The sequence below is a fragment of the Ciona intestinalis genome, unplaced genomic scaffold (assembly GCF_000224145.3).
Source record: "Ciona intestinalis unplaced genomic scaffold, KH HT000184.2, whole genome shotgun sequence".
Classification (NCBI taxonomy): Eukaryota; Metazoa; Chordata; class Ascidiacea; order Phlebobranchia; family Cionidae; genus Ciona; species Ciona intestinalis.
This window is the reverse complement of record NW_004190506.2, coordinates 30,180-42,433: the sequence shown is the minus strand read 5'-3', so window position 1 is coordinate 42,433 and position 12,254 is coordinate 30,180. Positions and strand designations below refer to the sequence as shown.

Sequence of the window (12,254 nt, the reverse complement as noted above, 5' to 3'; positions counted from 1 at the left end):
GTGTTTACAATATGAATAAATGTAACTTATTTATCCTCGCGTGTCGGTGCAATGAGTCTTTAATTAACATGGATGTTCTGTTTCATACACCCGCCCAATCATATGAGTGTAATTACATGCAACAACAAAGTTCATATTAGTTTACATATAGCAAATAATTGGATATTATTATAACAACAGCATGGTTGCTGAACAACATAACATAAATTCCTATGGATCTCGAAAATCACTCTAATTAAAACAACGAAGAAGAGAAATCGTGTAATTATGGATAAACGACAATCATTAAAACACGCTGTATGTAAAATATATAAGTATCAACTACCATAAAACACCAGCAATAAAAATCCGGAATTTGCCTTAAAAGAGATATAGTGGTTGCGTATAGCTGCAGTCTACTGTATACCAGGAAATACAAAGCGGGGGTCTATAAATAGAAACTTTAATCAAACCTGTACGCTGCACCAAGCCCAGTCGGTCCGCCGCCTATTATAATTACATCCACTTGTGCAGCTTGGCCTTCTAACGTGTTTCCCATAATTAACCTACAGGCAAGTTGCTGTAACAAGAAATACGTAAATATATAAAACTAGGATTTGAAAACACAGTAGGTTGGGGTAAGATGGGACACCTTTCCATTGCATTCTATACTATTACTATCTTGTTCTTGTCCCATTTGGTAGTAAACAAAGAACATTCAAAGAATTATTACACCGCATTCTTACGGCTCCTATAGAGCTTTGTTATTTTTTGTTTAAAACACGATCCGGATATTTGAACATTATTCGCTAAAGACGACCCATCTTACCCGATAGTACTGTATATAAAACTGAGCTTCTTTAGTAAGTTTTAATACAAACGTGACAGCCCATATGTGTGATACGTTTTTATCTAAAAATTTCGATTTAAAAAAACATGTTTTTAGTTTTAAACCGAACGTTGGAATTTGTATTATACGCATGGGCTGTCATGTTGTAATATAGATACAACTATAGATCAATACACACACAGTTCAGAATACGATAAAGATTAAACGCGCATCGCTATAACAGTTTGTATGCTTTGGATCAAAGGTACACTCGAGTTGAAATACGTGTCAACGCCAATTCGCACCGGTATAGGCAAATACCGTTATTGTTATTCAGACTGTACAATCCAGTAACGCGTGACTGCAGAAAACTTTGGCTCTGCTACTAGTTATTGCATCATATATCGGTACAAATACAGCTTATTACGCCTCACTGCTGTTTTGTTTGCACACTAAAAGGGATCTAAACTGTTCTGTATTAAACTGTTTCATAATTTCGACTGTTTAATTTTGTTAAAATAAGTATTTTTTTAACTACAAACTAGATTTTATTATTTCGTTAGAAACGCTACCCTGATCCCTTGTGTAGTAAGATACAGCCATGTTTGCAGTTCCAAAATTTAGTAAAATACTCTGCTATTGTGTTCTCTACACCTGTTTACTCTGTTGTTGAAACGAAGCTATGCTAAATAGGGTACAGCAATATATAGCCTGGTTACGGATGAATAGCTTCCTAAACACGCGATGCTCGATTTTCCAAGCCGCTGGGACGGCTGGGCTTTGGGTTAACTCGTAACATAAAGCAAACAGAGTCATTCACGTCACGCCAGGGAAAATTGGGGGCTTTCCGAGCACGTAATCGCTAACGTTCACTTTCGTGGTAAAGATTCAATTCTCCTGTCAGCTTGAAACCTCAATATAACTAATGTTATAACTTTGACATTATCCACGCTTCGGGTAACTGTAAACTCATGAATTCGTATACCAACTTCGGCAGTACAACACTTTTTCCCCTTACCTAACTTTAACATCCGCTATGCTTCAGGTAACTTTAAATTTTTAAACTCGTTTACAACAGCAGTGTACTGTCAACCCATACAAAACAGTAAGCAGACAATTCGGTTAGTAGCTATAGCTGTATACAGTTGTTTGTTCTCGTTAGCGGCAATAGCTAGCAGCTTCCTTTTCAAATTCACACAATGGTTCAGTACAATAGGTGTATGATCATTCAAACCGAAACCCGTGACACGTATACACTAAAATGCAACTGAATTACCGGTAACTGTGGGATTGTGTGCACCGAATTTAACATAATTTAAAATACACCTAGAACCGGCTTGCTGTTCTGAACTTGAATAATACTACTGCAATGCTTCTATACTTTAACGAGTGTTATAATATAGGGCTGGGGCAAATCGGAAAGCATTCTCATCAGTCAATTAGTAATTAGCATACTCTAATGACAAACTTATGGCTAATAGATTACAGCAATGACACGACTTCCTTCAAACCACTGCAACGCGTATAACTCAAATAAATTACGTTTATATTAGCACATTACCAAAGCTAGTGCATAACTAAAAAGGCACACAAGTTCTCAAGTATGTTTGTACTTTAAACCAATATTCTGTTTGTTTTTCATGGGATCTCGTCAGGTGTATACACAATGCCACTTTCATGGTATAATTTCTTCTATACTACTCCTATTAAATTACATTCTGCACACGACTGTAATGTCTACACATGTATTACTTCTTCACCTAGAATTGCGAATGCCTGCAGGCATTTAAAACTAGTTTTTCTCGAAGGGTCAACTTTTTCGCGTGGCACTGATTGTAGTAACTTTCGTAGAAATATGCTGCATACTATAAGACCCTTTATAACACGCCCTAACTGCATGCCCTTGTAAAACTAAATCTATATAACTGCCTATACAGGCAGTTAAACGCCTTCTTGTGCTACTGCATTCTGCTAACGAGCTTAAAACACCATTGCAGTCTTCTAAATTAGATTTAGCTGAACAGTAGTTTTCGTATTCGTTGGTAAAGCGTGGCAGATACTCACTCCAATAACAGGAAAAGGATATGACAACTGAACATATACGCTTTGTGCTGCTCTAAGACGGTTTATTCAATGCAATAATGCATGACGCCGCTATGTAATTATTAAAGCAACTTACATTGCAAATATGTAATTAATATTGTATCTTATATTTCATATTCAGCTCAGCATAAAACAAAGCCTTTGTAGGTCTTTTTGTTGATCCAGTACAGAAATAGCTGTTTATAAAGTATTTTATGACAGGACAGACTTATCTAATTTATTTGTATTATAGCCCACATGTTAATCTAATTATTATAAATAAAGCCTTATGTGACGTCATAAGGACATGCAGCAAACATTCAGAATGAAAATTTTAGTTTACCAAGCAATGAAATGAGTTCTGTAGCCGATGCAACGACTGTGGAAATAGTCTGCGAAGAAACGAAAGCGAATACTCGACCCCAAACTCCAGTAAGCGATACAAAAAGCTGGGATAACTTGCCGCATGTGTCGCTGATCAAAATCTTCACATATCTAAAAGAATCTCAGCTGTTGGAACTTCAGTTTGTATGCAAACGCTGGTATGATGTTATACGGCATACGCCCTCGCTTTGGCGAGAGAAATATTTTCGTTTCTCGGGCCGAGAACCACGGGACTTGACGCACCAGCCATATAGATATGCTACTCATTTTATTAGAACGTTTGGAAAATACCTCCACGTACTAGAGTTTAGACTACACAGTCCTGTGAGTACAGGGGTGTGTAAAAAGTTCCAAGTTTGCGTCAAAGTTTGTCTAAATCATCTAGCTAAGAGTCGGGCTCGGATCAAAGTCCTGTCATTACCTATGTTACAACTTGACCGTTCTCAATGGATGCTATATAAAGAAGACTTTTGCTCTGCATTGGCCAAGTTTTTCTGCAAAAGTCAGCACAGTATGCGCGACGTATGTTTGCGTGGGGCGCGAGCAAATTTTGATGACGGTTATAAAGTACTGTACGCTATGGGTTACAACACTGGTGACACTGTAACCCGTCTCGATTTGGAAGATTTTTTCGGCCGTACTCCGACCCCCGTTTACGATAAACCACAATTTGTAGACTGCTTAAAAAACTTTACAAACCTTCAGGAATTGGACCTAAACTACAGCTGTCTCTCTGAAGAATTATTGGACGGCTTGGCCGAAAAACTGAACCCCGATTCGTTAAGATGGTTTTACATAAAAGTATACGCGTATGACCCGCATAACCAAGTTGTGTGGGGGCACTCGTGGGGAGCTCTGGTCAAAAAGTGTCCATCATTAAAAGTGAATATGCTGTTTCAACGTGTCATGACCTCTGACGAGCACTTTCGTATTCTGCTACCTCAAATACCACTGTCACAGGTGAATTTGATCTTTATTTTTTCCTTTTACATGCATTCATTCAGTCTTATAAAGTGAGTTATTTTTACCAGCACGTCAAAAACTGTAAGCTTTTTTATTTCTAAAAGAAGTCTTAAACTAAGTTTTTTTATCGTTTGGGTAAATCCAAACTAATTTTTAAAGAATACTAAAACAATTCTGGTTAAATAATTAAACAGACTTAAATAAACTTATTACCTATATACTGTTGGGGAGATGGGACACCTTTAGCACATAATATCCAAATATCCTGATCGTGCTTCAAACAATTAACAACGGTCTGTGGAAGTCGTGAAGATATGGTTTTATAATTTGTTGAAAGTTTTTTGTTTACTACCAAATGGGACAAGAAAATGGAACGAAAGGGTGTCCCATCTTCCCCACCCCACTTTATCTTTTCACCATACAGTAAAGTGTCTTGTTAAGTATTTTCCCTATTAATTTTATTCAGGTTTCGTTTGACGGATGTTATTTCGCCGATCAATCATGGCAACTTTACCCAACCATTGCAAGCATTCTACCTCTGTTTAAAAAACATCTTCGGCGAATTACAATAGGTATAAGTTAGTTTATGAGCATTCCAATGCTATGAATGAATGGATGTAGTGGGGTATGGCAAGAGGGGGTAACTAAGGTAGAAAAAGAGGGGCACTTTATTTTATCGTCCCACTGGTTAGTAAAAAGAACATTCAAAGGATTATAAAGCCATGTCCTTATACGACACTTATATAGACCGTTGTTTTTTGTATGTCTTACATTTTAATGAACTACATTGGTTCGCAGACTTGCCGGACACAAGAGAAGTCTTTGAAAACGAGTTGCTAACTTTAATACAGCACTGTGACAAACTTGTCTCTTTGAAACTGTATGCTTTCATTACTTCAAGGTTTGTAGATCGTCTGCTACAAATGGTGCAGGACGGAAAGTCGAAATTGGAAATTATTAAGGTAGATTTGCATTTCAAATGCTTGATTTCCACTTTTGTATTATGTAGCCTACTGTAGAGATGTTTGCGCTAATGGGGCAATTATAACGTGTAGCAGATAATCATAACGGGCTACCGATCAAACCATTATGTCCACGTGGATCATGCGTATACATTAACCCAATTAGGTCCGAATAGATGTAACCTATCTCTTTTGTTTTTCAAGCATATAATGAGTATAACCATAGACGGTGCATATCAAATACGGTGGTCAAAAACAAGTGGGAATGAGGTGTGTGAAACAGAACGCGGGTATTATTTAGTAGGTTGGGGGAAGATGGAACGCCTCTTTATTCTATTTCCCCGTCCAATTTGGTAGTAAACAAAACAAATTCAATAAGTTATAAAACTGTATCCTCAAGACTCGTAGATCGTTGCTAAATGTTTAAAATACGATTAGAATATTTAGATATTTAGGCTGTGTGCGTAAGGTATCCCATCTTCCCCCACCCTACGATAACTACGGTCGCTGCCCCGCGACTCGACGATATATAGTAGAGTGGGGGAAGATGGGATACCTTTAACACCTAATATCCAAATAGATCGTGTTTTAAACAATTAACAACGGTCTGTGGAAGTTAAGAAAATACTTTTTTTTATAATTCAATGAATGTTCTTTGTTTACTACCAAATGAAAAGAGAAAACTAAACGAAAAGGTGTCCCATCTTCCCCCACCCTACTATACATAAGTAAGCGACATTGAATGGATATACCTTGCTTTATCTGCGCGTTAAAGTTACTTTTAATCAACACGGATATTAAAAGCTTGCAAATAGACTATTTGAATAACCCCTATTTTTCTATTTAGATTCGTATCTACCTCCGTGACTACGACACACAAGACGAGGAATCTGAATTAGATCGAATATTCGCCAAATATGAAAGATTGGTCGGCGGCGATCTAAATTACTATGCATCATGTGTTACCTCCATTTAAATATATTAATAATACAGTGTGTTTTTTGTACGGTCTTTAAAGGGAAAATAGCCACACAAAATGTTTCTCGTGCTTAGTTATGGCTCTAAATACGACTTCCTATTAAGTACCGGAGTCCGTATATATATAAACTGCTGAGTTGGCCGTGGGTCAACCCAAAATTACAATCTGTATGACAACGGTGGGTCAGTCAAAGACATTGAAACTATACTTTTAGACAACTAACACTTGGTTTTAATCTGTTTTGAATCGATTAGGCCATTAACGGTGTTTTGACCGTTGCGTGTTCACGCGTATGGCAGGGAACTGTCGGTTGCCACGATCAGTGAGCCATGCCGAGTCACGCCATCGCGCAGAGTCGCGCTGAGCGCTCATTATGATTGTGACGTCATACGAGATACGTGCTGCGCGAGTTCAGAGTAGCAAAGGCTTGTAAAACATTTGCGGAATAATGCGTTACCAGCATTCGTGTTAACAGAAATAGGACAGCTATTATATAGAACAAACTATGTTTTTTAAAGCAGCTAGTTTTATACTAGTTTTGAATTTGATTAGGCTGTCTTTTATAAACTGTACAAATCACGACGATGATACAATCGGTAAGAACCGTTTGTTAAAGTTTACAGAAATTATACGATTTAGACCTTTTGTATCATGTATTTCTAGACTCTTTTCTGTGCAGAAAGTGTGGGGAAACGATTGCAAACCCAAAACAGTTTGCACATCACCAAAGCCCACTTGCGTTGAAGTGCTGGAACGAAACGTTACTAAACATACCAAAAGTTAAAATTCAACTGTTTCAAAATCCGCAAAAGATGCAATTTAATGTTGTGACTTTTTCCACTGCTAATGTTTATGCACACGAACAGGTACAGTTTTAATATAGTCAACTTTTCATACCACTTTGGTGAGTGGCATTTTAAATTTTCACCAATTTGCTTTTTTTAAATAAGTTGATTCGTTACTTTGTTCGTAGAGAAAAATTATGTGTATGATTTTCTGGCATTTTTGCACAAAAATAAACTTTTTAACTTAATGCTTTTGAATTAAAAAGATCATCAGCAAAACATAATTTGTCAACTAATTTTGTCAATGATTTTTCGGAGCACATTTCAGAAAAAATTAAACTTTTTATTATAATTTATAGGCATTTTCAGAAGCTTCTTGGTTCCCTGGTTATGTGTGGAGGATCACTACATGCCCGCGCTGTCATTCACATCTGGGCTGGAAGTTTCAGCCCGTTAATTTTAATCATGTGACACATACAGAACATGAGACTTTTGTTGGAATAATTTTAGACAGGCTGCTCGAAAATAAACACACAGACAGCGTTTTACTTGTGCCAGACTCATATAAAAGCTAATATCAGTTATATATTCAGTTGTGATTGTAATACATTGTAAATTGTTGCTGTTTTGTAAAACTGTTTCGTTTTTTTAATACTTCTATTTTTCTTGTAATGATTGCACTAGCCTATACAGATTTTGGTGGCTTGTAAGGTGTTGTATAAGTTATATGTTCATTCTTTTCTTTCAATCATATTAGGTTGGTTAGGCTTAAGATTCTATACTGGATGATTATATAACAGCATTTATGTCGGAGTTTAATTGCTGAAATGTCGAGTTCAAGTTACAATGACTCAAGTTTTGATCACCTTAGTGACTCTCCATCCCACATTGATGTAGAGATGGCTACGAACACATTGCAAATATCAAACCCTTCAAGTGCGGCATCCTCTGTGCCAAACACTGACGAGGAAGATGAAGACACAAGTGATAAACATCATCAATCGTATAAGGAGCGAAGAAGAGAGGCGCACACCCAAGCAGAGAAGAAAAGAAGAGAAGCGATCAGGAAAGGATATGATGAACTTCAACTCATTGTCCCTAACCTGGTCCAGCAAGCGGATGTTATAGGATCACAGAAATTAAGCAAAGCTGTGATTCTGCAGCGATCACTTAACTATGTGGAGTTTCTACAGCAGCAAAAGAAGAAACAGATTGAAGAGTTAAACCAGCTTCGTAAAGAGAAAATGGCACTTGCTATTATGAAAGCAAGTTATGAGCAAATTGTGAAGCAACAAATGAAATTCAGCGATGGGGCGCAAGGAAAAGTTTCAGAGGAAGTTAAGTTCAATATTTTCCAGCAAGTAATGGAAAAATTATTTGTAACTTTTAACTCAACAATTACAACCAATACATTTCAAGATGTCTCTCATGGCATTATTAACTGGATTGAGGAGCATTGTAAGCCTCCTATGTTAAGAAACATTGTAAATGAAGTACTTGGTATGGCATCTAGTACCACGTATTATGGTTCCCAGCGCTTTTGACTTTTTTCTTATATTTAAGTTGCAAAGTTCAATTGTCTATGGTATAGCACATGCACGTTTTAAAATGACAAAATGTACTGTATTGTTGAATTTGTTTTTAGTACAGTATGGTGCTTCTGGCTAACTGATGACAATCGTGTTTTATTATTATTTTGTTTTGTCTTTTTTATTGTCTTTTCTTTCTTGCTGCCTTATCAGCATTTATTTTAATCTGCCATGACTTAAAATTAACAGCCTTCAAAAAGACCTCCTAATATAATTATATTGATCTAATGTGAAATACCCACCACACCCTAAAACTTGTAGCCAAGCAGCTGTTGGTAAAAATGTTTGAAAATGTATTAACATTAACAGCAGTTTTCACTTACACATGCTAATTTAACTTTGTTTCACCGTTTTCCAGGGTTACTGATTTTTCATAAGTTACCAAACTTGCATAATTGTTAAAGATGTCCGCCGAATTTAATGCAGCAGCAGAAGCTGCAAAGAATTTGCCAACACGTCCGTCAGATGAGAAACTTCTTGACTTGTATGCACTTTACAAGCAAGCCACCATTGGCGATTGTAATACAGACAGACCTGGGATGTTTGACCTGAAGGGAAAAGCAAAATGGGATGCTTGGAATGGAAAGAAGGGGTTGGCTCAAAGTGATGCAGAGAAGCAGTACATTGCTTTGGTTAAAGAGCTAAAGGGTTAACAACCTAAAACAGACATGTGTTTTAATTATGGCAGCAAAATTATAGCAGTTGTTACAAAATGGTTTTGAGCATTTTTCCATCAATAATTTATTTCTAGCAGCTTTAGTCAACTTTGGTTAATAATTTATCCAGTCTAGTTGGATTGGATATCAGTTTGAAAAACAAAAGAGCAAATTTAAATGTGTTATATTTATGTCTTCTATCCAAAATCCAAACTAATGCCATTATTTCGTCAAAATATATTAACCCATATTATGTGTTGTGTTGCAAAAAAAGATGATACATTCTTAACATGTACTATTTCCTGGCTAAATGAAATTACATATCTACCTAATGCATTAACCCCATTTAAACATGTGTTACAAATCTAATATTACGTAATTGTTGTATGCAAATAAAATTTTAATGTTCCAATTATGCAGGTGAGGTGTACATGATTTTAAACACAATCTGTTAGATAAATTACAGCATTGTTAGGTAATGAGCGTTAGTAGGATTGTACTTCGTACTTTGCACACCACAAACAGAGTAAACTCCACTAAAGTAAAGAAACCTCTTCCAGTGTTAACCTTATACACGAAGGACCCTTGCCCTCTATGTGAGGAGGCCAAGGACAAACTGAGCCCACTTTCGAACAAAGTAAAAACAGTTTCAATGTTTTATTTTAACTTGAAATCGTAAATAACATATTAATTGCATAATGTCTGCCTTTGAGAGTACAAATTTCATTTGCCAGTGTTTATATCATTCATTCATTCATACATTAACTTATACGTACAGTATTTGCCATTCGTAAAGGCCACAGTTGTCCTACACCATGGCCACATAAGCCCCACTTGCATGCAAAGTAATTTTATTTAATCTATACTGCTGTGTTTACGTTTGTTTGTTTTTGTCTATACAAATACACGGAAGGCATGAAATTAGTCATTTTTTACATTTCAGTTTCATCTTGAATCTGTTGACATTACTGAGCCTGAAAACAAGAAGTGGTGGGATTTATATAAATACGAGATCCCTGTATTTCATTTTGAAGGTGAATTTCTCATGAAACACAAGGCCAATGTGGAACTGTTAAAACAAAAAATTGATGACTTTGATAATGCGAACAACTAGATACCAACTTTTTTAAGGTTAGATGCTTTTATCCATGTTTTAAAAAAGGCTCTTTGTGTTCATTATAAAGTTAGTGTTTTTATTATATTAATTTTTCATGTTAATATCTAGTTTTGTGTATGTACACATTGGTAATGCTACAAAGGCAGAACATTTATTGTTACTTTTTTAACTTATATATGCATTTCAGTTTCCAATTACACCAATGACACAAAGTCGTCTTTGGAAGATCATACAACATTCTAATACAGAGGAATTTAATAAGTTTCTCCTTTCTGGAACTGACTGTGATGTCACAGAGCTGCTTCAAACACCTCATCAGAAATCTGGGGACTTTCCTGTCCATATGATGTGCAGACATGGAAAATTGGGGATGTTAAAAACTTCCCATACCTGCTGGAATGTGACTTTAAGCCCAGTTAATTTAGATGGGAAAACCCCACTACATGAAGCTGCTTGTAATGGCCGTGCCAATGTCGTTAAATATTTGCTCAAAAATGAAGTAAATGTGAATCCTTTGAAGAAAGCAGGTTGGACCCCTCTAATGATGGCGTGCACCAAAATCAACAACTTGCCCTGTGTAACAGCATTGGTAAATGCCGGTGCCAAATTGCACTTAGTCAATAAGGTATTTATGTGGTAAATTAAGTATAGCAATGGTGTTGGTAAAAGTCTCATAGAATGTCATTTTCGCACTAACTATGCATTCAAAGCCAAGTTAAACCCACTAAGTTAAGTGTGTTGTGCTTGTAAGTGGGCACGAGGTGTATGAAGCAGAACACCCATGTTATAATGACTGACATTGCTTATCCATGCTAGGACACTTTTCATTCATTCTAGTTTTCTACTAAATCTGACCCTTACCTAAGTACTGAACCTGTTCTTGATTTAATTTACCATTAACTTCATTGTATTAACACAGGATGGTTGGAACTGCTTCCATATTGCTTGTCGTGAAGGTGATATGGAGATTATTGAGTATTTGTTTGCCACAGAACCCTGTATTGCCAGCACAGTAAGTACAAATGGAAGGACCCCACTACACACTTCTGCCTTGCATGGGAAAACTGAAGTCTTAAAATTTTTGGTCAACACTGCAAAATCGAGTCTGGAAACAAGAGATGTGTGCGGAAGCACTGTTCTAATGGATGGTGTGCGTAGTGGAAATGTTGCTATTGTTGACTACATAGCTTCATGTGGATTGTCGTTGTTTGATGTTGACTCAATGGGAAGAAATTGTCTACATATTGCTGCCGAAGCTAACCAGAGCGTTTCAATTCAACATTTGGTCGAGTCTTATAATTGCGATATAAATGAAAGAATTAAAGTTGAAAATGGTTTTAAAGGTCAAACTGCTCTGCATCTTGCTTATAAAGCAGATTCAGTTGAAGCTGTTGAGTGTTTAATAAAACTTGGTGCAGATGTGAGTGCGTTGGACAATACTGGCCGGAAACCACATGAAATAAAAAGTAAAAAGACGTTTAAATTCTCATAAATAAAAATTGGTGCCAAGTATTTATGACTTGTTCTGATTTTGTGCGACTTTTTCTTTCACTGCAGCTGGCAGGTCTGGGTTGATGAAGTAAGCAGCCGCAAACTCTCGTACATGGTTCGGTCGTCTTAGAAGAAGTTCTCTGTAATAAAGATATCAAAACTTAGGAATTCATGTTAATTGGGCATAGTTCGAACCACTTTTTTTCACATTTATTGCTTGTTATTTCGCCCTGATAAAGACGACTTGAATGGGATATTGAAATGTTGGTCAGCCAAATTATTGCTAGAAGCGTCCGGCGCCGTGGCGTAGTGGTTAGCGCGCTTGCCTGTAACCATTAGGTAATTGGTTCAAGGCTCGTCCGCTGCTACCATTGTTGGGCGTATGTGTCCTTGGGCAAGACAACTTAACGACAATTGCTTTTAACCCAGTGGTCACTA

At 36.7% G+C, this 12,254-nt stretch overlaps 7 protein-coding genes across 8 annotated transcripts in view; 5 read left to right on the top strand and 2 right to left on the bottom strand.

The window, feature by feature from the left end:
- Positions 1–565, bottom strand: part of LOC100178869 — a gene marked incomplete in the record, with an annotated part of 4,877 nt that extends 4,312 nt beyond the window's left edge. The window contains 1 exon segment of the mRNA XM_009863603.3: positions 453–565. Within this exon segment, the coding sequence (XP_009861905.1) occupies positions 453–538 (86 nt within the window).
- Positions 1–12,254, top strand: part of LOC100181229 — a 23,131-nt gene that overhangs the window by 9,609 nt on the left and 1,268 nt on the right. The gene's annotated exons all lie outside the window — the stretch shown is intronic.
- Positions 3,160–6,189, top strand: LOC100183530 (F-box only protein 39-like). The gene is made up of 4 exons (XM_002122361.3): positions 3,160–4,234; positions 4,704–4,809; positions 5,036–5,199; positions 6,047–6,189. Exons 1-4 carry the CDS (start codon positions 3,245–3,247, stop codon positions 6,173–6,175), a joined length of 1,389 nt encoding a protein of 462 aa, XP_002122397.1. The 5' UTR covers positions 3,160–3,244; the 3' UTR covers positions 6,176–6,189.
- On the top strand, positions 6,540–7,720 carry LOC113473984 (protein cereblon homolog). Its single transcript, XM_018816373.2, has 3 exons — positions 6,540–6,774; positions 6,842–7,044; positions 7,323–7,720. Exons 1-3 carry the CDS (start codon positions 6,684–6,686, stop codon positions 7,536–7,538), a joined length of 510 nt encoding a protein of 169 aa, XP_018671918.2. The 5' UTR covers positions 6,540–6,683; the 3' UTR covers positions 7,539–7,720.
- tf4 (transcription factor protein) lies at positions 7,725–8,910 on the top strand. Its single transcript, NM_001078373.1, has one exon. It carries the CDS (start codon positions 7,791–7,793, stop codon positions 8,505–8,507), a length of 717 nt encoding a protein of 238 aa, NP_001071841.1. The 5' UTR covers positions 7,725–7,790; the 3' UTR covers positions 8,508–8,910.
- LOC100186777 (ankyrin repeat domain-containing protein 16-like) lies at positions 9,672–11,841 on the top strand. 2 transcript variants are annotated; one of them, XM_009863602.3, is made up of 4 exons: positions 9,672–9,845; positions 10,152–10,242; positions 10,513–10,950; positions 11,245–11,841. In XM_009863602.3, exons 3-4 carry the CDS (start codon positions 10,528–10,530, stop codon positions 11,815–11,817), a joined length of 996 nt encoding a protein of 331 aa, XP_009861904.1. In that variant the 5' UTR covers positions 9,672–9,845; positions 10,152–10,242; positions 10,513–10,527; the 3' UTR covers positions 11,818–11,841. The 2 variants fall into 2 exon arrangements, with proteins under 2 accessions (XP_009861904.1, XP_002127560.1); XM_002127524.4 differs by having other exon boundaries at positions 10,152–10,339.
- Positions 11,607–12,254, bottom strand: part of LOC100184380 (RIIa domain-containing protein) — a 1,550-nt gene continuing 902 nt past the window's right edge. The window contains exon 3 of the mRNA NM_001159764.1: positions 11,607–11,956. Coding sequence (NP_001153236.1) covers positions 11,839–11,956 — 118 coding nt within the window. The 3' untranslated portion in view covers positions 11,607–11,838. The remainder of the gene's footprint in view (positions 11,957–12,254) is intronic.